The 26,075-nt window shown below is 36.2% G+C and overlaps 1 protein-coding gene across 15 annotated transcripts in view; it reads left to right on the plus strand.

Annotated features, from left to right (window-relative positions):
- The window catches only part of FER (FER tyrosine kinase), a 476,299-nt gene that overhangs the window by 336,384 nt on the left and 113,840 nt on the right, over positions 1 to 26,075 (plus strand). Inside the window, exon 17 of one of the 15 annotated variants that reach the window (XM_089909167.1) lies at positions 9,344 to 26,058. The exons of the other annotated variants lie outside the window; for them this stretch is intronic. Coding sequence (XP_089765293.1) covers positions 9,344 to 9,519 — 176 coding nt within the window. The 3' untranslated portion in view covers positions 9,520 to 26,058. Of the gene's footprint in view, positions 1 to 9,343; positions 26,059 to 26,075 lie in introns of those variants that run through there. 15 annotated transcript variants of the gene reach the window in all.

Below are 26,075 nucleotides of genomic sequence, written 5' to 3' on the forward strand. Positions count from 1 at the left end.
TACTTCCTTTTTTCTTTTTCTAGATTTTCAGATGCTATATACATTAAACACCTTCACAGATTCATCTTGAGTGATTGCACTTTATGTTACGTGTTGCATACCCTCTTGTCATTGAAAATGTGAAAATAATATTAGAAACTCTCATTATAATAAGGTTTTGTGTATATAGAACTTTCCTGCTCTTCGTTTGCCTCCATCTGTCCTTCTCTGTAAAACTGAAGTCAGTTGTCATTGGTACCTATTTATGGACATGAATTTCAGTTCCAGTAAGAATATTATTCAATACCTGACACAGCTGTGCCTCAGATTGAGAGCTTAATAAATACACATAGAAAATGTAACCTTTGCTAGAAAAGAAAAATTTGCCTAAATTCTTCTGTGTCAAACTTGAGAAAACAATATCACACTTGACAATACCTGGATTCAAAATGAAAGGCTTTATATAACAAACTGCAGCAAATTTAAAAAGTGACTTTATATAGCATCTTTAATAATTTTTTGTATCTTAAAAGATTACATGTATTCCATATTTTCTGTTTTTTTAAGACATTATTTTGTTTTCTTTTGTTTTTTCCTTCTCTTACATGTTAGTCTTTTACCTGTTAGTCTGTGGATTAGTATTGAGAACATTTTTTCAAGATCTTTGATAAGACTTTCAAGTGAATTTATCTTCTAAGATATTATTTGCTACCAGCAAGTGATTGAATTTCTATATTTCCTATCTTGGCTACTAAAATTAAGAAAGAAACCCTTTCTATGTTTAACATCTGTCATTTGTTGAATAGGATAAAAGAATTAGATACCTATCTTTTTGCAGTTTTTTACATCTTTAAAAGTGCTTTTTAAGAATAAAGGATAGGTAATCATATATTAAAAAGTATAAGTATTGTATAATTGTTATTACTTTTAAGAGTCATAGTTACATTCTTCAATTCTCTTTAAAGTGGAATTTCTAAGCTAATGAGGCTGTAATTTGAAGGAGCTTTATTATTCTGTCAAAAATATTCTAAGCCAGTTGATTTTGATAAAAAATAAACACAAAAAATAACTATTTTTTAGACACATATATCACCCTGTGTTTAAGTGATTTTTTTTTTTAACATCTTTATTGGAAAAGTGATTTTGAAACTTAGAAATACACCCCTTTTTCTTTAAGGCTTTCCATTCTTTATAAACCTATTGTTGTGAGATTTGGATTAATTACTTTATTTGATAAATACTTAGCATTAACTGTGTTCCATACACCATATACATTGGTGAAAAATATAACTATGATCTCTTCCCTCATGAAATTCAATGTAGTGGGAGAGACATATATTTAAACAGTAATCGCAAATAAATTTATTATTGCAAATTATGCTATTAAGAGTTTTGCTCAGAGAGATAGTCACAGGTAGCACCTAATTTATTTTAGAGGTCTTAGTAAACATCTCTAGAAGGTGGCATTTGTGTTAAGACCTGAAAGATAAAAATAATCTACCCTTGCTAAGTGTTGGGGGAAGGGTAGGAATGGCCTTTGTGTTTGAGGAACAGGAAGAAGGGTAGAGTGACTGAGGCATGTGCGCCTGGGAGAAACACGTAAGGTTGGAAAGGTAGAAGGGATGGAATGATGAAGGGCCTTACAGTTCAGGGTGACCAATTTGTTATTTCCAATGCAATTTTAGGCAGTGACATTTTTTTAAATTAATTAATTTATTTCTGACTGTGTTGGGTCTTGGTTGCTGCACGTGGGCTTTCTCTAGCTGTGGCAAGTGGGGGCTACTCTTCTTTGCAGTGCACGGGCTTCTCATTGCGGTGGCTTCTCTTGTTGCGGAGCACCGGCTCTAGGCACGCGGGCTTCAGTAGTTGTGGCGCACGGGCTTAGTTGCTCTGCAGCATGTGGGATCTTCCCAGACCACGGATTGAACCTGTGTCCCTTGCATTGGCAGGCGGTTTCTTAACCACTGCCCCACCAGGGAAGCCCAGCAGTGACTTTTTTTTAAGTGTTACTTTCAAAGAGTACAATAGGAAACACAATGAAAAGCCATTTTTCTGTCCCTGACTCCCCATTCCCTTTGGAATTCTTTTTAGAGGCAGCTGCCCTTACTAGTTTTTTTTGAGGAGGGATTTTGTTTTGTTTTCGTGTGTTTAATTTTACTTTTATCCTTCCAGAGTTTTTCTATGCACATGGAAATATATATGCATATACATCTTTTTATTTTTAACACAAACAATAGCTTACCATACATACTGCTCTGATCTTTGTATTCTTTTTACTTGACAAAATATCCTAGTCTTTTTACATCAGTATATATAGATTTATTTTGTCCATAATTGCACGGTATTTGCTTACACAGTGCTTGATAATTGTTTTTCTAGTCATCTGCTACCATAAAGAGCATTTCAGTGGACTTTTTTGTACATCTGTTCTCACATGGAGATACATTTTAGGTTAAATTCTACTGTCATGAATATCTAAATAGATATGTTATAGGAAAGATTCGTAGATATTCTCCAAACTTTAGACCACAGGATCAACAGTTCAGGCAGCATTAAATCTGAGCTCAAGAGATTTCTCTAGAAAATACGTGACTCCCTGTGGAGCCTGTGCTTCCAGAAGCCTTCATAGTATTTTGTGTAAAAGGAGGTACATGTGAGAGATGAGTTAATAGATGGCAAGCAAACCCCATACCCTGGTTACGGCCGTAATAGAGATTTAAGTTTTTATGAATGAGAGTATCAGAAAATATTTTTCTTATCTCTGTATAATGTTCTTTTTGTCCGCATTTATTTCATCTGAGTGTGCTTGATTATGGAGTCAAGATTTCTTTTAAGAAACAGGGAAGTGGGAGGTTGGGGTTAGCAGATGTAGGCTTTTATATATGCAATAGATAAGTGCCTACTGTATGGCACAGAGAACTGTGTTCAGTATCCTGTGATAAACCATAGTGGAAAGAATTTTTTTAAAAAGAATGTATATATATGTATAACTGAATCACTTTGCTGTACAGCAGTAACTAACACAATGTTGTAAATCAACTATACTTCAATTTAAAAAGAAAAAGAAAAGAAACTGGGAAAAATACTCACCTCCAAAGTATTTGAGGATTCTCACTGATCACTTGTGATGTTCTGTCGTTATTCACTTTAACACTTACAATAAAAGAAATGCTCAGTGGGATTCAGAGTTCACAATGGCTCTCATTTGGTAGTTGCTATACTTTAGAGTGACTTGCCTGTGTAAACATGACCGTTTTGGCTTTGGAGCCAAATATGGGTTTAAGTTCCTACTCTACTGCTTCTAGCTGTGTGACTTGGGGCAAGTTACTGAATCTCTCTAAGGCTAACATCTTTCCTTATAAAATGAGGGATGAGAATAATAATGTTCCGAGAGTTAAATGAAGTAATATATATAAAGAATGTGGCACAGTTCTTAACACATTCTGAGTTTTTAATAAATATTAGCTGCTATTAAAGTTATCTGAGCTGAGGAGTATCATTAGTATAGATTGGATTTTCAGTTCAATGAACTATCAGACTCCTATCATGCCCAGATACTTCAGAGTAAACAATATCCAGCCTTTGAAAACTGTCAGTATTTTCAAAGCACAGGTAGTTACCCATTTTGACCTAGATTGTTTAGTCAAAATGTTAATTAAATAATTAAAAATTAATCCAAGGCATTCATTTCTTTCTCTTCCTACTAGAGCATTACCAAATAATTGAATTTTAATTTAGCAGAAAAGAAGGCTATTAATGTACAGGTCAGTAAGTTCTTCTTGATTTTTAAAATACAAAGCCTTTAGATTTTAGGAAAATATACAAAAAGAATTTCAGAAAGCAGCTTGCAGTAGACCAAACATTTTATCTAAAGTCAACCGTAAACAAAGAAGGAACTATGATTCTGAGATAAAATACAAAACATATTTGTAATAGGAAAGAGTTTGAAATGCAGCCCAAGCAAAATCACAGTTCACAGATTCAGAAATTCATAACAAGAGATGGGCAAATCAAGGTTAGAAGACTAGTGGATAGTAAGTGGTTTGGAAGACAAGTAATCTTTGGAGAGCTCAAAACCTGTCCGATGTGGATAGGAATGAACAGAATACCAATTTCTAAAATGTGTTGGATGTATAGAAAACCAGGGTATGTAAGACAAGTTTGGATGATAAAATAATTTGGCTGAACTGTCTTCATCCCCTGAGTGTACTGAAGATAGATTTATGAAGAGTTTAATTTTAATAGTTGAGGTGGGAAATGATTAAGTTATTAAGAGTAGTTTTGAGTCCAAGTTAGTATAGGTTCTGGCAGTATTCCAGGGAGAAATGACAAGGTTTTTGCCAAAAAAGAAAGATGATGTTGATGTCAATGATCTTTCAAAATGTTCTTGTATTTCCAAGGCAGTGTGGAGGTATGCTCAGTATCCATCTCATAAAGATGAGCCGTATGGGTTTTTCTATTTGAAAAATAGCTAAGTTGTTAAGGAAATAAAACATTTTTATTGTGATGAATTAAATATTTGACCTATTTTACTTCATTTTTTTAGGGAGCTAAAATTTTCATTATAGAATGGACATTGAAGTTGTTTTATATAACCCATAGGTGCGTATAAACTTAAACTATTGAATAATTCCTAGAACATGCTTCCAAAACTTTTTACAGTAGTTGATCATAAATAAACCTTGGGGTTTATGTGCTCTCCTGTTGAGTGTAAGTTGGGCTCACTGACAAACTGTTTTTCAGGTGTAGTATGTTACAGATTAAGTGAAGTGAAATGTGCGTAAATCTTAATTTACTGTGCTAAGTATTCCCTAATATTAACATAGAACTTCATTTAAAAAACACGTGATGATTCCCAAAGTATAAGCAAAGACAAAATTAATGAATTGATGACTTGCTCGTAGTATTCTATATGTATAAAATGATATATCTTATATATCAAATTGAATTTTTATCTGAACCAGGTATTGCTAATTTAATGAAAATCAGTTTTTAGGCATCCAAATTCTGCGTATATGATTAGTTTTCTGAAGTTGCCTGTGTCTCCTCTGTACGCTCCCCTTCCTAAATCATTGAGTCTGTCTCTCGGCTCTCATCACTCATCATCTCTCATTTCTCTTTCCTTGGTCTTGCTCCCCCAACCTCCCTTTTTATTGAGAAATAACTGACATACGATTGCTGTGTAAGTTTAAGGCCTACAGCATTATGGTTTGATTTACCTGTATTGTGAAATGATTACCACAATAGGTTCAGCTAACATTCATCCTCTCGTATAGATATAATAAAAAGAAAAGAAAGGAAAATCGTTTTCCTTGTGATGAGAACCTAGGGTTAACTCTCTTAACAACTTTGCTCTATATCATGCAGCAGGGTTAGCTATAGTCATCATGTTGTATGTTAACATCTTTGGTACTAATTTATCTTATAACTTGAAGTTTGTATCTTTTGACCTCCTTCAAATTCCCCTTCTCCATACCTGCCGCCTCTGTTAACCTCAAATCTGATCTCTTTTTCTATGAGCTCTTTGTTTTTTTCAGATTCCACATATAAGTGAGAACATACACTTTTTATCTTGCTTTGTCTGACTTATTTCAGTTAGCATAGTACTTTCACGGTCCATCCATGTCATTAGGTTGTTGCAAATGGTAGGATTTCCTTATTTTTAAATGGCTGAATAATATTCCATTATGTATATACACACACACACACACACACACACACACACACACATACACATACACATATACACCACAACTTTATGCTTTATTCATTCATCTATTCATGGACACTTAAGTTGTTTCCATGTCTTGGCTATTGTAGATAACGCAGCTATGAACATGGAGATGCAGATATCTTTTCAAGTTAGTGCTCTTGTTTCCTTTGTATATATTTTCAGAAGGGGAATTGCTGGATCATCAGGTAGTTCTATTTTTGATTTTTATAGGATTCTCCATGCTGTGTTCCATAGTGGTTATACCAGTTTACAATCCCTCTCACAGTGTATAGGGTTCCCTTCCCTTTTCTCCACATCCATGCCAGCATTTCTTATCTCTTGTCTTTCAGATGATAGCCATTCTAATAGGCATAAGTTAATATCTTATTGTGGTTGTGATTTACATTTCCCTAATGACTTGTGATGTTGAGGTACTCAACATCACATGTGTGTACATGAGGTACTCTTCATGTACCTATTGGCCTTTTGTGTATCCTCTTTGGAGAAATGTCTATTCAGGTGTTTTGAAAATTTCTTAATTGGATTATTTGGTTTTTGCTATTGAGTTGTATGAGTTCTTTTTTTAAAATTTATTTATTTTATTTTTGGCTGTGTTGGGTCTTCATTGCTGCACACAGGCTTTCTCTAGTTTTGGCGAGCGGGGCTACTCTTTGTTGTGGTGCACAGGCTTCTCTTGTTGCAGAGCACAGGCTCTAGGCATGCAGGCTTCAGGAGTTGTGGCACGTGGGCTCCATAGTTGTGGCTTATGGGCTCTAGAGCGCAGGCTCAGTAGTTGTGGTGCATGGGCTTAGTTGCTCTGTGGCACGTGGGATTCTTCCAGACCAGGGCTCGAACCCATGTCCTGCATTGGCAGGCGGATTCTTAACCACTGTGCCACCAGGGAAGCCCCGAGTCGTATGAGTTCTTTGTATCCTTATCAGATACATGGTTTGCGAGTATTTTTTCACATTCTGTAGGGCTTTTTTCTTTTTCACTTCGTTGATGGTTTCTTTTGCTCTGCAGAAGGTTTTTTGTGTAATGTAGTCCCACTTGTTTATTTTTTATCCTGCTCATTGTGCTTTAGGTATCATATCCAAAAAATCATTACCAAGACCCACAACAAGGAGCTTTTATTCCTATGTTTTCACCTGAGGAGTGTCATGTTTAGGTCTTAAATTTAAGTTTTTATCCATTTTGAGTTAATTTTTATGAGTGGTGTAAGATAGGGGTCTGTTTTTATTCTTTTACATGTGAATATACAGTTTCCAGCACAATTTATTGAAGAGACTGTCTTTTCCCCATTAAATATTCTTGGCTCCCTTGTCAAATATTAGTTGACTCTATATGCTTGGGTTAATTTCTGGGCTCTCTCTTCTGTTTCATTGATCTGTTTGTCTGTTTCTATGCCAATACCATGTTGTTCTGATGAGTATAGCTTGAAATCAGTAAGTGTGGTACCTCCTGCTTTGTTCTTCTTTCTCAGGATTGCTTTGGCTATTTGGGGTCTTTTGTTGTTACATATAAATTTTAGGAGTTTTTTTTTTTCCACTTCTATAAAAAATGCCATTGGAATCTTGATAGGCATTGCACTAAATCTACAGATGGCTTTGGGTAGTATGGATATTTGAACACTATTCTTCCAGTCCATGAACACAGGATATTTTTCCATTTATTTGTGTCTTCTTTGATTTCTTTCTTCAGCGTCTTGCAGTTTTCAGTGTAGGGATCTTTTACCTCCTTGGTTAAATTTATTCCTAAGTATTTCATTGTTTTTGATGCTGTGAGATCATTTTATTTGTTTTTCAGATAAGTCATTCATGTATAGAAACACTACTGATTTTTGTATGTTAATTTTGTATACTGCAGCTTTACTGAATTCATTGGTTAGAGCTAACAGTTTTTTGGTTGAGTCTAGGATTTTCTGTACATAAAATCATGTCATCTGGGCTTCCCTGGTGGTGCAGTGGTTAAGAATCCGCCTGCCAATGCAGGGGACACGGGTTCCAGCCCTAGTCCAGGAAGATCCCACATGCCGCAGAGCAACTAAGCCTGTGCACTACAACTACTGAGCCTGCACTCTAGAGTCCACGAGCCACAAATACTGAGCCCACGTGCCGCAACTACTGAGCCCACGTGCCGCAACTACTGAAGCCCACGTGCCTAGAGCCCGTACTCCACAACAAGAGAAGCCACCGCCATGAGAAGCCCATGCACTGCAACAAAGAGTAGCCCCTGCTAGCCACAACTAGAGAAAAGCCCGCATGCAGCAACAAAGACCCAACGCAGCCAAAAATAAAATAAATTTTTTAAAAAATCATGTCATCTGCAAATAAAGACAATTTTGCTTCTTCCTTTCCAATTCTTTTATTTCTTTTCTTTTTCTTGCCTGATTATTCTGGCAAGGACTTCTAGTAGTGTGTTGGATAGGAGTGGTGAGAATGAGTACCCATGTCTTGTTCTTGATCTTAGAGGAAAAGCTTTCAACCTTCCATCATTAAGTATAACATACATACTTATATGTGGGCTTATCATATGTGGCCTTTATTATGTTATGTTCCTTCTACACCTTATTATTAACAGTTTTTATTAAGAATGGATGTTGAATTTTGTCAAATAGCTTTTCTGTGTCTATTGAGATGATTATATGATTTTTTTCTTTCATTCTATTAATGTGATGTAGCACATTGATTTTGCATATGTTGAACCATTCTTTCATCCCAAGTATAAATTCTACTTGATCATAGTTAATGATCCTTCACCTCTCTTAAATGTGTCTGCCTTTTATTCACTGTCCTTAATGTCAGCTACCTTGTCTGACTTTTATACATTGTTTTAATATGAATTTAATACATTATTAAAAGCAAGAATGAAACCACATAGTGCCAGATTTTAACAATAGTTACTAAAGTTAAAAAAGTTGAGACATTTTGGGTCAAAAATGTTTCTGAATCAATCTGTGGTAGAGTCAGGTATCAGAGAGGGTTATTCCAAGAGAAATTGCATTTAAAGCACAGGATCAATTGTAATGAAGTTTGTTTAGGTTTTCACACCATTTTGATTTCCCCTTACTATGTAAATTAACTGCTAAATCCAGTCTAGTGTGGCCATTTAAACGGAAGTCCTTAAAAAAAAATCTTAAGGTAAGGTAAGATAATCTCTTACTGTATCAAGACTTATGGCATTCAGAATAATTTTTAAAAATTATATACATCTCTTATTAATGGAAATTACTTTAAAAAAGCAGGCTGTGGAATTTAATTTTTCAACAATATTCTCCCTATTTACCACTCACATAAAAAGATAATATCAATTTGTTATGGATCATTTACATTGCAAGGCCTTTTGGAAACTCTGTCCTTAAGCCTAATAGAAGCAGACCACTTACTCTGGGCCACCCATCAGGGCAATACTCCTGGTTTCCTGGGCTCATTTTCTGGACAGGTCAAGGGCCCATCTTTCCCCTTCCATCTAGTTTTACTACCTTGTCATTAACTTACTTATTTGACTTTCTTTTGTCCGTGGCCAATAACCAGTCTGCATATCATTTGGCTAACAACAGCCAAACAGAAATAAAGGAATAATGGCAAAAGAATGTATATCATACAACAAATATTATTATTATTATTTTTTTTATTTTTTATTTTTTTGCAGTACACGGGCCTCTCACTGTTGTGGCCTCTCCCGTTGCGGAGTACAGGCTCCAGATGTGCAGGCTCAGCAGCCATGGCTCACAGGCCCAGCCACTCCGCGGCATGTGGGATCTTCCCAGACCGGGTCACAAACCCACGTCCCCTGCCTGCATCGGCAGGCGGACTGTCAACCACTGAGCCACCAGGGAAGCCCCAACAAATATTATTATTGTTTTTCTTTAACTTTTTCAAATTTGATAAGAGGACTTTATTTTATAAAGGACTTTAAACATATTATTGGGTTAGTTTTTCATAATTATAAATAAATCTGATTTGTTTTACCCTATATAGTATTGAAGTATTACTATAGTTTTCATTTTAAAGAAGAGGAAATTGTGACTCATAGATTATTTAGTGTAAGCATGTAAATCAAGAGTTTCTGAAATAAACTAGCAATCATCAGTATTAGCAATCACCAGTATCCCCAGAGGGTTGTAAAAGTTCAAGGCTGGGGCCACGAATTAGCTGGGAGTGGTCCACCAGCTGTGAGAAGAACACCTAGAGTATAAGAATAATAAAGGAACAAAATTGAAGACATATACTACTAGTGACATCCCTCTTTACTTCATATTATACAGCAATTAGGGATTCAAAAATATGTCCATGGAATCTATAACGTGTTGCAGGAGTGGTGATCTTGAAAATAATGCTTATGGAGAAGCTGGTAGTATATTAGTTCATTACTAACCAGAACTTTTTTTCACTCCTTATTGTCAAGAAGGTGATTAAAATCCGTATGACTAACTTAATGGTGCATTATTTATATATAACCGTCTCTGGGTAATTTCTCTACATCTTTCTTAAAATGAGTAGTCACTGTCTGACTTCCAGTTTCTTCTTTTTTCTCAGTCAGCTTGGATAGTTCTGCAGAATCAAGCCAGGTCACACTAATGTCCTTTCCTCTTGGGTTTCCCTCAAGAAAGATGTATGTGTTTACTGACTTCTCTCCTTTCACATCATCCAAGTAATGAGATTAAGAAGGTGATGCACTGCTTTAGAGTAGACAACTGTTGTAAAAACTGGGTATATACTCAGTAAATATTTACTAAATCACTCTTACATGATGAACATAGTTACTAGGAATATAAAATACCATAAGTCTTTGCCCTATAGGAGTTGGTCTGTAGGAGTTTACATCTAGAAAATTTTGCCACCGGCATATTTAAATAGAACGTCCACGTTATGTCTCATATTCGAATACTGTCAAAATTGGTTCCTATGTAACATGAAAGTCCGTGAGAGACGATAACTATAAACCGCATTTTAAAATACAGTTACAAGGTGAATATTTTTGCCATAATTATTACCTGTTCTCTAGGATGAAAGGAAGAGAACAAAGTGAAACTGCATTCATTTTATTTCTTGTTCCCATATATTTACAGACTCTGTGATGTCTTAAATCTTTTCACAACCATACCCACCAAGCTGAATACCAGATTGAGTGAATGATGGGTGGCTTTTAAAGATAAATTTGTACAAAATGTCCTTTTCTGTTTTTTCCAGTAGTAGTGGAAGAAGACTAAATACATTTTGACCAGAATCTGTTTTATCTTACTTGAATAGCATAGACCTATTTAAAATCAATTGAAGAAGATGCTGTGGTTATGGAAGCATCCTAACCACTGCTGCTACACCAGGGGAGAAGGGAAGAGAGAAGAAATAGTCCATAACAGTGAAGGAAAACTTCTCTGGGGGTGATACATATATATAACACTTTCTTCTGTGTAGAAAAGTGGAGAGAGATTGGGAAATTGTTGAAGGCTTTTTTGACTTATGGTGACTCCAGATTAGCGCTCTAAAGTATGGAATGAAAAGTATTCTTTCATCATAAATCTTGAATGTCTTATGGTGTGGTATTACACCATATTTACTGAGTGAATGAATTGAAAAATGCAGTAATAGTAATTTCAGGTTTTTTTCTCATTTTTTCCTAGCATTAATAAGAGATGTCTTCATTTTGTACAGCTGTAAGTCTGTAAGATAAACAGCGTCCTGGTTATAGAAGGAAGACTTATCCATATAGATACTAGAACCCATAGGCAAAATTCTGGCTTGAGTGTACTGTAGCCAGGCAAGAAAACGATACCTGGAAAACGTTATAGCTACCCCAGAGAAATCTATTCAAGGCAGAAGGTGTCCTGTCAGATTAGATCCTGCAGATTTTTAGGGCACCCTTTCCCCTGTGTGCATTGCCCTGTAGTGTGCTGTCAGATACGACAGCTGAGCCACTGGCAACTCTATAGCTCCCTTTGTCCTCCTGACCCCACTGCTGGACTAAATGCTAACATGTGCTCTTGAAGCCCTTTCTGGCAATGTGGGTATTAACTAAAGAAGCTCATTTCCTTCTGTCAATCTATCCACATTGTTTGGATCATGTTCTTACTATGGTCTACATTTATGGTTATGAGTTTGGTAGTTTAATAAAACTGGTGTCTTTTTTGATAAATAACAATTATTTTTTGTTCCCAGGTATAATGATAAAGTATAACCAAAATGAAAAAGAAAATCCCAGTTATACTTGGCATTTTTCTCTCCGCTTGCTCATTGAGCTTGTATTCATGTCATAAAATGAAAATAATATCCAATAAGAAATAACCAACAATAACTTGAAGAGAATGTCCATGTAATCTAATAATCTAAATCTTTTGTTGGTCTCTCTGTGACATTTAACCTATCACTTTAATGAAAATAGTTTTAATTGCCTATTTGAACTTCATGTTGAACGAAGTGACTTACCTACTGGGCTGTGCCTTCTGGAAGTTTATGATAAAATACTTGGAGTACTCCATGTGAGTGGTTTCGAGAAGGTCACATAGATAATAACTTAACAAAAAAATCTATATAAACAGTTAGTGAAATATTTACTGTTTGTAAAAGCGAAGTTTTGGGGTTATGAAGGGATAGAGGCTGCATTACTCATTTCGAATTGGTGATATTGGTAAAAGTCATCTTTTGTTGAATGAGGAAGGAAGATGCTTAAGGATATTACGTCTGAATAATGGGAGTGAATTACCTGGCAAACTGTAAGGCAGGATGATTCCATTTTCTTCCTAGAGTTTGATATCTAAAAACAAAGTTCTCACTAATCCCAAAGTGAACGACTAAGAGTTCAGGTTAAAGCACTAACAGTAAAGGTTAAATGATAGAGGCAAGGAAGAGGATTATAAATTGGATATGCAGAATAAAGTATGTTAATAAAGAAATCATTATTCTCAGATTGCTTGAATGAGATTTCAGAGAAACGATGACCCTGATGATTGGGATGGGGAGAGTCAGGAATGGAGGAGAACGGCTGAGCAGCTCCAGCTTTATCAATAGGTCATACGCACAGATGACAGTGCCAGAGCCCTGGCATAGAGAGAGATGATATTGGGGGTAAGAGTGGAAGGCTTCTATAGTAAATAAAATATGACTGCGTGCACCCTGTCCAAAGTGGAGCATATTAAGACTAGGAACCCAGAGATGGTGACTGAATAATCCTCACTGTCTGTTACACTGAGCTCCTGGCTCTAGATTGGAACTTAGAGGTCAGTCTAGCCCAGTCCCTTTATGTAATGGGTGAAATCCAGAGAAATTGAATGATTTACCTAAATTCCTACAACTAATTACTAACAAAGTTGGAATGAGAAGACAGTCTGCAAGTTTATGTAGTAAAACCCTATTAAAGTTAATCTTAAAGATGTATAGAAACTTTTTTTTCCCTTTAGATAACTAAAATTTTACTGAATGAGTGGTTCTTATCTCTTTCCTGAAAGTACTTATCCTAGGAAAACCATTTACGTCAAATTACTTTAATAAAACTTTTTTTCCCACTTAGATTTGAGAACGTTCAGCGTCATTGGGAACCCATTTCATGATGATCTGAATTAGTAGGAATACCTGTTTATGGCCAGACATTCTTGTGCTTCTAGAGGATCATCATTGTTTCTAGCACAGATTCATATTCTACCAGAAAAACTCCAAAGAAGGCATTAATTTTTATTTTATATCCAAAATCAAGTTTAAAGAAAAAGATATTTTCGATATTAGAGTGAACCCAATTTAGTTTTTCCTCCTAAGCAGTTACCCAGGAGAAAACGTCAGTATTCATCATCAGTAGTGCCAGTTTAGCGCAAAAAATTCAGCAACGTGAAAGTAGAAACAAACACATACAGAAATGTGACTCTTTGTTCTGTGGATGTTCACTTCTCATGAGCTCTTTGTTTTAATTTATATCTTTCACTTTTAAGGTAAATACAGGTACTTCTCCTTTGTTTTCCCCCCCACTGAAATCCTGCTCCATCCTTCACAGCCTTACCTACTTGCTGAATCTTTCTCCAGCTCCATAAGTCAGATTTCACTGTGTGTTTCTGAACTATTACAACATATTACTTGTGTATATATTTAGCTACTATTTCACTGTGTCTTTTAATGTAGTTTATTTCTGAATTTTTTATCTTCCTTATTAGATCGAGAACCACTGGAAGAGAGAGTATCCATTAATCTTTAGTAGACCTTCAGCAATTTACATGGAATCCTATGGAATTGAATTTAGCACTTCCACTTCGGGTCTTAGTTGCAGCACATGGGATCATCCTGTGCAGCACATGGGATCTTCGTTGAGGCGTGCGGGATCTTTCGTTGTGGCACTCAGTCTCTTGCAGTGCTTGGGCTTCTCTCTAGTCGTGGCGTGCGGGCTCCAGAGTGTGTGGGCTCTGTAGTTTGTGGCACGTAGGCTCTCTTGTTGAGGCACGCAAGCTCAGTAGTTGTGGCATGCGGGCTTAGTTGCCCCACGGCATGTGGGATCTTAGTTCCCCGACCAGGGACTGAACCCATGTCCCCTGCATTGGAAAGTGGATTCTTTACCACTGGACCACCAAGGAAGTCCCTGTTCACTTTTTTTTTTTTTTTTCCTGTTCACTTTTCATAATGATGTATGTATGCCTTTCTCTCTCTGTCTCTCTCTTTCTTTCTGTTTATGGTTACTGCTTTCTAAGTTCTAAAAAATCTTCACCTTTACCAAGATCGCAAAGGTATTTCCTATGTTTCCTTCTCAGAGCTTTAAACTTTAGGTCTATAGATCACTTGAAATTAATTTTGTGTAGGTGTGAGGTAGAGATTGGGGTCTGTTTTTCCAAGACAGTTATTGAGTTCTTCCACTACCAGTTCTTTAAAATGGTATTTGAATTCTTTACCAGAATTTCCTTTTCCCATTGAATTGCTTTGGTGTCTTACGTATCAATGAATCAGCCATAAGTAGGTGGGTTTATTTCTCGACTCTGTTCTGTTCTGTTGATCTACTTGATTATCCTGAAGCCAAAACATACTCCCTTGACTGTAACTTTATAGTAATTCTTAAAATTGGGTGGTCTGTCTCTTCCCAATTGGCCCTTGTTTTCATCACTATTCTCTATTCTAGATCTTCTGCATTTCCATGTAAAAATTTATAAGCAGCTTGTGAAATCAAACCAAAAAGCCTGCTTGGAACTTGGTTGGGATTGCACTTGATCAGTTTGGGGAGAATTGACTCTTAACACTCAATATTAATCTTCCAATCCATGGACTGGGTATATTGTTCCATTTAATTTGCACTTCTTTAATTTCCCAACAGTGTTTTGTAGTTGTCAGTGTAAAAGTGTAACACATCCCTGTCTAAAAGTATTTCTACGTATTTTGGGGTTTGATGCTGTTATAAAGGATATTCTGATTTCAGACTGTCCCCTCTTTATTCAGCCAGTGCAGTTGGAGGTGAATTATAGACAGTTAAAATAGCCCCAGGTGGATGAAATGACCAAGAGCTCCTTCAGAAATGAATGATCTCTTACAGAGAGAAGCACTACAGAAAGATACCTGTACTGAGACATCTGGTTCATCTAAAGAACCAAGTGTTATTGACAGTGAGCCAGGAAGTCAGAAGAGTTTCTGCTGAATGCTACCTCAGATTTCTGATGAGCAATTTTAAAATGTGTATATTTTGTTCTCTGATGAGCGAGGATGGCAGTTAGTATTTAACATGAAAGTAGAGACAGAAACAATCAGACTTTGCATAAGTAGCAAACATTGGATGGGGAGGGTAGAAGGAAATTTGTGATCTCAGTGTAAGTGTGTTTTATGTGTAAATATGATACAAGGGTGATTCAACATATGAAAATCCATAAATGTAAGATACCACATTAACAGAATAAACAACAAAAGTCACAGGATCATCTCAACTGATGCAAGAAAAATATTTGACAAAATTCAACACCTTTTCATGATAAAAACACTCAGTAAACTAGGAATAAAAAAATTATTTCAACATGATAAAGATCATATGGAAAAAAGCTCAGGGCTAACATCATACTCTGTGGTGAAAAACTGAAAGCTTGTTCCTCTAAGATCAGGAACAAGTTAAAGGTGCCCACTCTTACCACTTCTATTTAACATAGTACTGGAAATCCTATAACAGCACTCAAAAATCAGTTGTGGGGGGCTTCCCTTGTGGCGCGGTGGTTGGGAGTCCGCCTGCCGATGCAGGGGACATGGGTTCATGCCCCGGTCCGGGAGGATCCCGCATGCCGCGGAGCGGCTGGGCCCGTGGGCCGTGGCCGCTGGGCCTGCGCGTCCGGAGCCTGTGCTCCGCGGTGGGAGAGGCCACAGCGGTGAGAGGCCCGTGTACCGCAAAAAAAAAAAAAAAAAAAAAAAAGTTGTGTTATTATACAATAATAATGAACAATCCTAAAAGGAAATTAAGAAAAAATCCGATTCACAATAGCATCAAAAAGAATAAATTGTGTAGGAATAAACTTAACTGAGGAAGTGAAAGACTTGAAAGACTTGTACACTGAAATGATAAAACAATGCTGAAAGAATTGACACGCAAAAAATGGAAAGACATCCTGTGTTTATGAATTGGAAGACTTAATATTGTTAAAATGTTCATACTACTCAATGCAATCTACAGATATGATGCACTCCCTACAAAGTCCCAATGGCATTTTTTGCAGAAATAGAAAAAAAATTCCTAAACTTCACATGGAACATCAAAGGACCAAGTATAGCCAAACCATACTATTGAGAAAGAAGTAAAAATTTAGAGGCTTCATACTTCATGATTTCAAAACCTATTACAAAGCTACAGTAATCAAAACAATATGATACCAGCACAAAGAAAGACAGATAGACCAGTGGAACCAAATATAGATCCCAGAAGTAAACCCTAACATATATAGTCAAATGATCTTTGACAAGGGTGCCAAGACTACAGAATGGGAAAGGATAGTCTCTTCAATAAACAGTATTAGAAAAACTGTATATCCACTTGTAATTGAGTGAAGATGGATGCTTATCTTACACATGTACAAAAGTTAACTGAAAATGGATTAAAGACCTAAATGTAAGATGTGAAACTATAAAACTCCTAGAAGAATAATAGGGGAAAATGTAATGGCATTGAAATGGGCAATGATTTCTTGGATATGACACCAAAAGCACAGGCAACTAAAGGAAAAATATACACACATAAAATGATACTACATCAAAGTTAAAATCTTCTGCACAGCAAAGGAAGCAGTCAACAGAGTGAAAAAGCAACCTACAGCACAGGGGAGAAAAAATTCGCAAATCATATCAGTTAAGGGGTTAATATCCAGAATATATAAAGAATGCCTGTAACTCAATAACAAAACCCCAAATATCTCAATTAAAAAATGGGCAAAGGACTTAAATATACATTTTTCTAAAGAGATAAACAAATAGCCAACAAGCATATGAAAAAATGCTCAGTATCACTAATCATCAGGAAAATGCAAATCAAAACCACAAAGAGATATTACCACACACCCACTGGGATGATCACTATCAAAAAACAAGACAAACAACCCAGAAAATAATGGGTGTTGGCAAGGATGTGGAGAATTTGAATGCCTTGTGCACTGTTGGTAAATTGGGACAGCCACTAGGGAAAAGAGCATGGAGATTCTTCAAAAAATTAAAAATAGAACTCCAATAATGATCCACCAATTCAACTTCTCTATATATATCCAAAAGAATGGAACAGGATCTTGAAGAGATATTTGCACACCTACATGCATTGCAGCATTATTCACAATAGTTCAGAGGTGGAAACAGCCTACATGTCCATCATTGGGTGACTGGATTAAGAAAATGTGCCATGTACATACAATGGAATATTCTTCAGCCTTAAAGAAAGAAGAAAATCCTGTCAAAATCTGCAGCATGGATGAACCTTGACGACATTATTTTAGGTGAAATAAGCCAATCACAAAAAGTCAAATACTGTATAATTCCACTTTATATGAGGTATCTAAAGTAATCAAACTCATAGAGAGAGAAAATAGGATGGTGGTTGCCACGGGCTGTATGGAGGGGGAAACAGAGTTGGTTATTAGGTATATAGAGTTTCAGTCATGCAAGATGAGAAGGTTCTAGAGCTCTGTTGTACAATATTGTGAATATAGTTAACAGTATTATACTATACGCTTAAAATTATGAGGATAAATTTGAGGTTTTCTTGCCACAACTTTCTAAAAAGTGAAAAAGGAGACTCTGGTTTTTTCTGATTTTTCCTTAATACTGACATTCCAAACTCTTTGCTGCAATGTGTTCTTTAAAAGTATATTTTAAAGTAATAATTTTTATTTTGATAGAAAGTTTCATAACTTGTGAATGTATTTCTGATCAAAACCTTTGCATAAATTCTGACCATATCCAACAAAAATGGGTAAATGTGAAGATATAAATATATGTTTCTAATTATTTTAGATAACAAGATTATGTAATAGGTCTTAATAAAGTAGTCACTGATATCATTGATTTGGGGAATATAATGTCTCTAAAATATCTAGCCTATGATAAATTCAATTTCTAAAAATATTGCTAGCTTTTATAAACATTTTCCCTTATTAAATGTAAACGTACTTTTGGATTTGTCTTTTTATCCCACATCTCTTTAAAAATCTAAGGAAGCTTGAATTGATACCTTTTTCTTTTTCTCTGCATTTTTTCTGTACTAGATAGAGACATCAAAATAAGCATTCCATTGAATTTTTTATTTAGAAAAAATGCCATTGTAGCATCTAAGTATTTAAAGGGTATTCCAGGAGCCAGCATCTTTATACACCTGATCTTCCTGTCCATTCTTTATATTTTATATCAAAGGCAGCTTTGAGGGGCATAAGAAGCCACAAATAGAAAAGTAAGTCGTTTGGCCTGAAAGCAGGGAGAGACGGACTGTGGAATTTCTTTGTCTTGGTGGCAGACAGTGCGTTGTGGCTGGAGAGGACGGCGGGTGATTTGTGATCTCGCTCTATTATGTTTTTGTGTGTAACTATGTGTGTCAGCCTTAGGACATAAAATTAATTGGTGAATCTACCTTTTCAGCTTCCTTTTTTAGCATTAAAAAGTAGCACTATTGAGCCCTCATGCAAAAAACACACAGTGAAAGTAAAATCTTGGTTCAAAGTAGCCAAAGCAATCATAAGAACCTTTGAATGAAAGGGCCTACAGCTATGTGGAATACTGAGTAATATCTTAAACCAAGAGTCAGCAAACTTTTTCTATAAAGGGCCAGATAGTAAAATGTTTAGGCATCAGTTTCTTGTCACAACTCTGGCATCATAGCTTGAAAGCATCTGTAGATAGTATGTAAATGAACAAGTGTGGTGGTTTTCCAATAAAACTTTATTTACAAAAACAGGCAGTGGGCTGACTTTGGCCTCTAGGCCATAGTTTGCAGACACTTGCCTTAGAATTTCAATTATATCACCAAAATCACCACCTTAAGAATAAAAGTCAGGTCGATTCAGTTCCCTCCTCCACAATATGAAAAAGCTGATTATCTCCAAAGTACTTTCTGGAAACTGACATTCTGATGGTTTGTGAAAGTTGACTCTGGCATCTGTCCTGGCAGACCACATGTCTAGTAAGATTATAGCTGGTGCCCCTTGAACTAGCAAGTTCAAAATACTGTGAAATGCACTCTTTTATTTCATAGAACTGTTATCATGACCGTTAGGGAGTTATGTTCTCGGAGATCATCTACAAAGGAGAAATGCAAAAGGTCCCGGTACTCTGCAGTGCTGGCAGAGCATGGCTATTAGGAAACCTCATCTGAAAAGACTAATGTATTAATCTAAACTGGGAAAACCACACACTCAGCTCTGCCTTTGGCCCAGCCGAACTACGTTACTTAGGTAGCAAGCTGTTCATAAGGTATGTCTTTAAAAAGAGCATGATGGTATCAGAAAAGCCAGTATATTCTTGGAGTCACTTTCAGTTTTTCAGTGTTTCATGTTTCTCATCTTTCCCCACAAACTGACCCATGTCTAGCTTTAGTACAGAGTCTTTTCAGATCTAATGCTTTTGTCTTTTTTGGGGGGAGGGGGGAGGTGGATAATTCTTAGTATAAGCCCTCATCACCTCAATTAACAACTCGCATGTTCTCCCGGCTAATCTCTCTTTCTGTGAAATCCATCTCTCCTAAGTATAACCTACATGTACCAGTCAGTATTCTCTGCTTCACTGTTTGATGGATCCTTTCTTCTTCAAGAACTTGTTTTGGCTTACCTCCTATTATATAAAACCTATTCTGTGTCTCATTGGGTAAAAGTTGAATCAGCATTCATTGTTTATGATTATCATATAGATTTTTTCCCCTTATTTTTGATGGGCTGGCTAACAGTCAAAACTCTATTGACTTAAAGTTTATTTCTGTTTTAAATAAGAACTCTGAACAATGACATAAATGGAGCCCTCATAATAGCTCTCTATAATTGTTGCTTTGATTACGATCCTATTAAATGTATAAGTGAATACAACTAAACCAAACTTCTCAGGAATAAATTGATAACCTAAAAAACAAGGGTAATGAATTATACATTTTATATATCACTAGGGACTAGTATCAGTTTAATAACCTTTGAAGTTGTTTGAAGATAAATTAAGATCTCTACATGATTCAATGACAAGAAGTCATTAGTGGTATGGCCCTGATGATCCCTTTTCTCAAATGACAAATTGATAAATTAGTATTCTTGTTTACATAATAATCTCTCCGAGTTTGTTTAATATGATCAGGTCCTCAGAGTTCCATTAATACTGAAAGAACGGGTAGGATCAGATTTTCACAGCACAGAGTAAGAAATCTTTGAGAAAGAGCTGCTGAGAATAAAATGGTCTTTTATCCTCTTACTAAAAGTTGGCTGCAAACAAAATAAAGCACTTCTATTTATTATTTCCTAATTGTTCCAGACATTTATATATATATATATATGTGTGTATATATATATACACATATATATATATAATCTTTTTAATTCTCAAGGTCTTCTAATATAGATACTATTTTATCCATAAGGAATCGTTGAGTGCCAATACGGGATATATATCAAAAAACTTAGAGGTTGTATTCGTTCACTTAATTGGAAAATCTAGAGGGAAATCACTCTTGAGGCAGTATGTGATCCAGTGGATCAAACATGTCACCAAAAAGTATTCTTTTTCCTTTACTCTTTCTGCTTTCCATAGTGATAGCTTCATTCCAAGGCTGCCAGTCTTTGTGGTGCTACATGCTGTCCTGTACACTTCCACTTGCAGAGAATGCTTCTTTCCTGGTACTTCTCTCTCAAAAAAAAAAAGTTTATTTCACGCTTTAAAGTATCTCCTTGTATCTCAGTGGCCTAAATTAAACTATGTGCCTATCCCCGAGTCAGTCACTGGGAAATGGACTCCATTGATTGGGTTAAGCGAATCTAGGATCACCTTTATTGTTGAGGTGAGGTAAATACTTTCTAAAATGGGAGAAGGGCAGTCTCCTAAAGGAAATTGAGGTGAATGAGGGAAAATTGATGTGCGACAAACAACCAGTCCCTGCTACAACTCTTCCTTATTTTATATGCAAAATAACTTCAACAAAAATAATGATAAGTTGTAGTGTTTATTGTGTGTACCATGTGCTAGGCATATGCTTAGTGCTTTAGATACATTTTAGTCTTCAAAACCATCTTGAGAAATAAAAGGAATTAATCCTTACGGGTTTTTTGTTTTGCGATACGCGGGCCTCTCACTGCTGTGGCCTCTCCTGCTGTGGAGCACAGGCTCCGGACGCGCAGGCTCAGCGGCCATGGCCCACGGGCCCGGCCGCCCCGCGGTATGTGGGATCCTCCCGGACCGGGGCACAAACCCACGTCCCCTGCATCGGCAGGCGGACTCCCAACCACTGCACCACCAGGGAAGCCCAATCCTTATGTTTTAAAGAAGTTTAGAGAGATTGAACAACTTACCCCAGGTCACATAGCTAATCATGTACCCGAAAGTGGGGTCCGGCTGCTCACCGCTCAAAAGCCAATAAAGAGGCCAGGTTAGGGGAAAGGAAAGTTTGCTTTATTTTGGATGCTGGCAACCAGGGTGGAGGCGGGGGTGGACACCTGTCCAAAGGCCGACTTCCTCCACCCGCCGCCCCGACAATCAGGGGGCAAGAGCTTTTATAGACAGAGGGAGGGGGCTACATGCAAAAACAATACAGTCAGCTCTGACAGCCATCCTGAAATTGGTCATCGGTAGTCTGACAGTGTCATCTTGATTGTCCTAGGTACAGTTAATCTTCAGTTGCAGGCTCGGTTTGTTTCCATTTCTTTGAGGCCAATTCTCAGAATTGCGGCAGCTTATGTCATGGCCACAGCCTAGCCATCATGTAGTTAACTTCTTCCACCTGGTGGCGGTTTCAGTATCTGTAAGACAGCTCACAGGATAAGGCTCAGAATATTATCTACAGCCCTTAAGGAGGAACTAAAGGTCCTCGACTATGCTTAATGACTAAACTATGATTATTTGGTCTCCTTTGACTGTTTTCCTCTGTTTCTGCATTTTCTCACTTCTCTGATTAAACGTATTCTTTAGCTAAAGTTTTTCCACAGACTAAAGGCAGGCTGAGGACATGGGGCGAGGCAAGGACCGTAGGGCCTGCTCCATTTCAATCAGACCTAGATCAGCACGACTTCAATATCCATGTTCCTTTCACCATGTAATGCTGTCTTGTTAGTAAACTAAAAGTTGGCTATAAAAACATGCTAAGAATTGTCTTAGAAATTCATCACTGGTGAAGAATTCTAGAAAATAATCCATCCTGTCTTGGTTTAATGTGCCATACAGTAATAAGCTTTGGTAAGATGGAGTTACAAAGGGGGAGTTATTGTTTTACCCAGTTATGAACACCACCATCTTATTGCAGTGGTCAGGTTGGGCTACTCCAGCCACACACATACACACATGCATATGCAAACATGTATACACATGTGCTGCACATATGATTATTGTATGTATCACACATTCTAAGAGAGGTTCTTTAAACTGCCACAATGAAAATGACAAAAGAATGAGTTCAAAGAAACAGACACTATCTCCTACAGTAACCTCACAGTGAATACTAAAGATCATATCACCTGATGTCAGTCTCCAGTTCTTCTTCACTAAATGATAATAATCAGGTACAGTCCCCACAGAAATGTTTCTGGCCCAGTCTGAATTATTTTCTTGGTATCCTAGCTTTAGTCTCATAGTCTGTCCTTTGGAGAGTTTAATTTTTGCTTCAGGGTCCTTAATGGCTACACTCACCCAATGCTAATTATTTAATTTTTTTCCTGAAGACCTTGCTTCTCAATAGTGTTCTGCAGGAAGCTGACTAGGGCTGTGGAATGGTGCAGCTCTGCTACTTTACTTAAGATCACTGTGTCTGTGGCATGAATAACTATAAATTGGAAATAAATTTAAAATTTACTTTAATGATTTAGTGATTTTAAGCAAAAAATTTCTCTAAGGTAGAAATAGTCTTGGATTAACTAAGAGACAATCAGATACCCTTTGTCTGTATCTTTGGCTGTGTCACAGTATTCTGATAGCTGTATCTAACTCTACCATCCTAGTACTTTTTTTTTTTTTTTTTTTTTTTTTTTGCGTTACGCAGGCCTCTCACTGTTGTGGCCTCTCCTGTTGTGGAGCACAGGCTCCGGACGCCCAGGCTCAGCGGCCATGGCTCACGGGCCCAGCCGCTCCGCGGCATGTGGGATCTTCCCGGATCGGGGCACGAACCCGCGTCCCCTGCATCAGCAGGCGGACTCTCAACCACTGCGCCACCAGGGAAGCCCTGCCTTCCTAGTACTTTATCTTTATTGACTTGGCATCACTTTTCAGCCAATTTTTAATTCTATTTAAGTGTTGTCTTTTCTTTGTTTATTAATCTAGTGTGCATTTGTTCGTTTACAGTCTTATCTATTAAGGATTGCTTCTTTGCAAATTATTTTTTTAAATGATGCAGTGTGTAAGGCAGTGGTGTTACAGAAGCATCTATCAAGATGGGCTCAGAGTCTTAAATGTACTAAGTTTTATTGTTGGAATCTAAAGAATTTTATGGCAGCTGTCAGGTGCCATTGATAAGCGATGTAATGTCATCCTTTTCGAAACATTATTTTAACATTGAACAAGTACTTGAAAAGCATAGTTCTAACCATTGGAGAGAAGCTAAGGAAGAAATGTTTAAAATTAATAAAAAATTTCATGGGTAGCTTGTCTTCATGCTTATTGAGGTATTATTACATGTTAGACATCCTGTGGTGGGCACTGAAATTAGCATGCTGAACAACAGAAGCGCAGTTGTCTTCACAGGGTTTACAGGCTGGGCCGGGGATCGGGGGTATGAAGAGGATTATGTGAAAGACTAGTTTAAAAAGAGCAGGAGGCAGAAGGAAAAGTGCTGAATGAGAGCTAGTTTTGGAAAGAAATAATATTAGGATTCCGCAGAACACTGGGGTTATGTCATATGATGCTTTAATCAAATTGCAGGAAAGATTTTTTCATTTGAAAGTTATTCTGTAGCTTAGAAAAAATGTTATGTGGTTTCAAGACCAGAAGAGTGCACTTTTTCTAAACTAGGCCAATGTATATCTAACAAAATAACTAATATATGTGAATATTGGTCCAGGAAGTAACTTGAACTAAATATTGATTTCAAGTCCATTTTAATAGATATTTTTTGAACATATTAAAGTTGAGAAATTAGTGGTAATTTTGCTGTTTACTGTTGCATTTAGGTGTTTTTGTTTTTGTTTCAGAAAAGTAAGTCAAGCTTGATAGAAGCTATTTCAGTAATGTTCATAGTAATAAATTTGATATTCTCTTTAAAAGAACAGGAAAAAAAGTAAATTATCTGACACCATTAAGATTATTTTTAAAGCATATAGCTTAGTGATTTTGCAAATAGTCCACCTAAATTTCTGTAATACTGATTTGTGAATAGGAGAAGAGATTAGAAAAAGAACTTTCTAAGGAGAGTTAGGCAGTTTTTTATTTTCTAGGTGTTCTCATTAGAGAAAAAGCCATTAAGTCTTCATCTCTAGAGTTGTTCTATTTAAGGAGGCCTAGATCCCTGGTGAAGAGGATGAAAAACATCAGGAAATGACAATTAAAATGTTAATCCCTCTTGCGAAATTCTGGCTTAATATCGGAGGGCCTAATAGAAAGAGAAAGTAGGGATGACTGTTTTTAGAGAACATTCATTCTAATATACTTTAACTTGGTTTTGTTTTGTTTTGTTTAATAATGCAATACATTACACTATACATTAACAAGGAAATTGTTTAATGCCATGCTGTTAGTGAATGCAGTCTAAGGCTACCCTATTTAACATGGTTGTCACTGGCCATATGTGGCTCCTGAGCTCTTGAATTTTTGAAATGTATCTAGTGCTTCTAAAAAACTGAATTTTGAATTTCATTTAATTTTAATTGATTTAAATTTTAAGATTTAATTTAATTTCCAGTAACATGATTCAATTATTAGAAAAGGTTAAGTATGTTTGGAACAACCTAGGTATGTGAATCTACTTTTTTAACTGTAAATTTGATGAAATCTAAATACAGATCGAATACTTCAGATGGAAATTTGCATCTAAATTGAGATGTCCCATACATGTAAAATACACAACATATTTTAAAGACTTAAGATGATAAAACGTAAAATATGTCCACAATAATTTTGTAATGATGCATGTTGATTTAATAATATTTTATATATATTGGGCTAAAGAAAAAACATACTATTTCATCCACTTTCACCTTTTTATTGTTGTTACTTTTTAAAATGTGGCTACCGGTATACTTAAAATTACTATGTGGCTTGCATTACATTTTTTTTGGACCATGCTGTTTTATGGAGTTTCTCTAAGTCATCACTGGAATTCATTTGATGCGCAAAAATGCAATCTGACTCAGCAACTAAATCGTATCAAAATCATAGTTTTCTTTTTTTTTCCTGTCTGACTCTGCTATTAGTGATGGTGTTGTTAATCATTTACTCTTTTAACTCATAATAATTGTAATCTTTTATTTGGTATTAGGGAAAATAAGATTTCTTAGAAAATTTTATCCAGGCAAATTTGTGAGAAATTGTGACAGAGGAAAGTCTGTCTTTGTATGACTTTGGATATTATTATGTGTTGGGTAATATACAGTGTGAAGCACTTAAAGTACTTAAACTGCATCTAAGAAAGTTCATGGTGTCTGCTTTCTAATAAGATGTGTTCTTTTCATATTTTCTTTTATCCTCACCTTAAATGAAATGGGCAAAAAGTATGGTTAAATGTGTAATGCTTTTTGTTCTGTCAGGTATCTCTAATAGGTGATAAATATGACTTTCATCGTGATCTTGTCTCATTGTTCATCTGT

The sequence above is a fragment of the Delphinapterus leucas genome, chromosome 3, assembly GCF_059928025.1.
Source record: "Delphinapterus leucas isolate spDelLeu-1000000601 "Yukka" chromosome 3, BTC_Dleu_Yukka2, whole genome shotgun sequence".
NCBI lineage: Eukaryota > Metazoa > Chordata > Mammalia > Artiodactyla > Monodontidae > Delphinapterus > Delphinapterus leucas.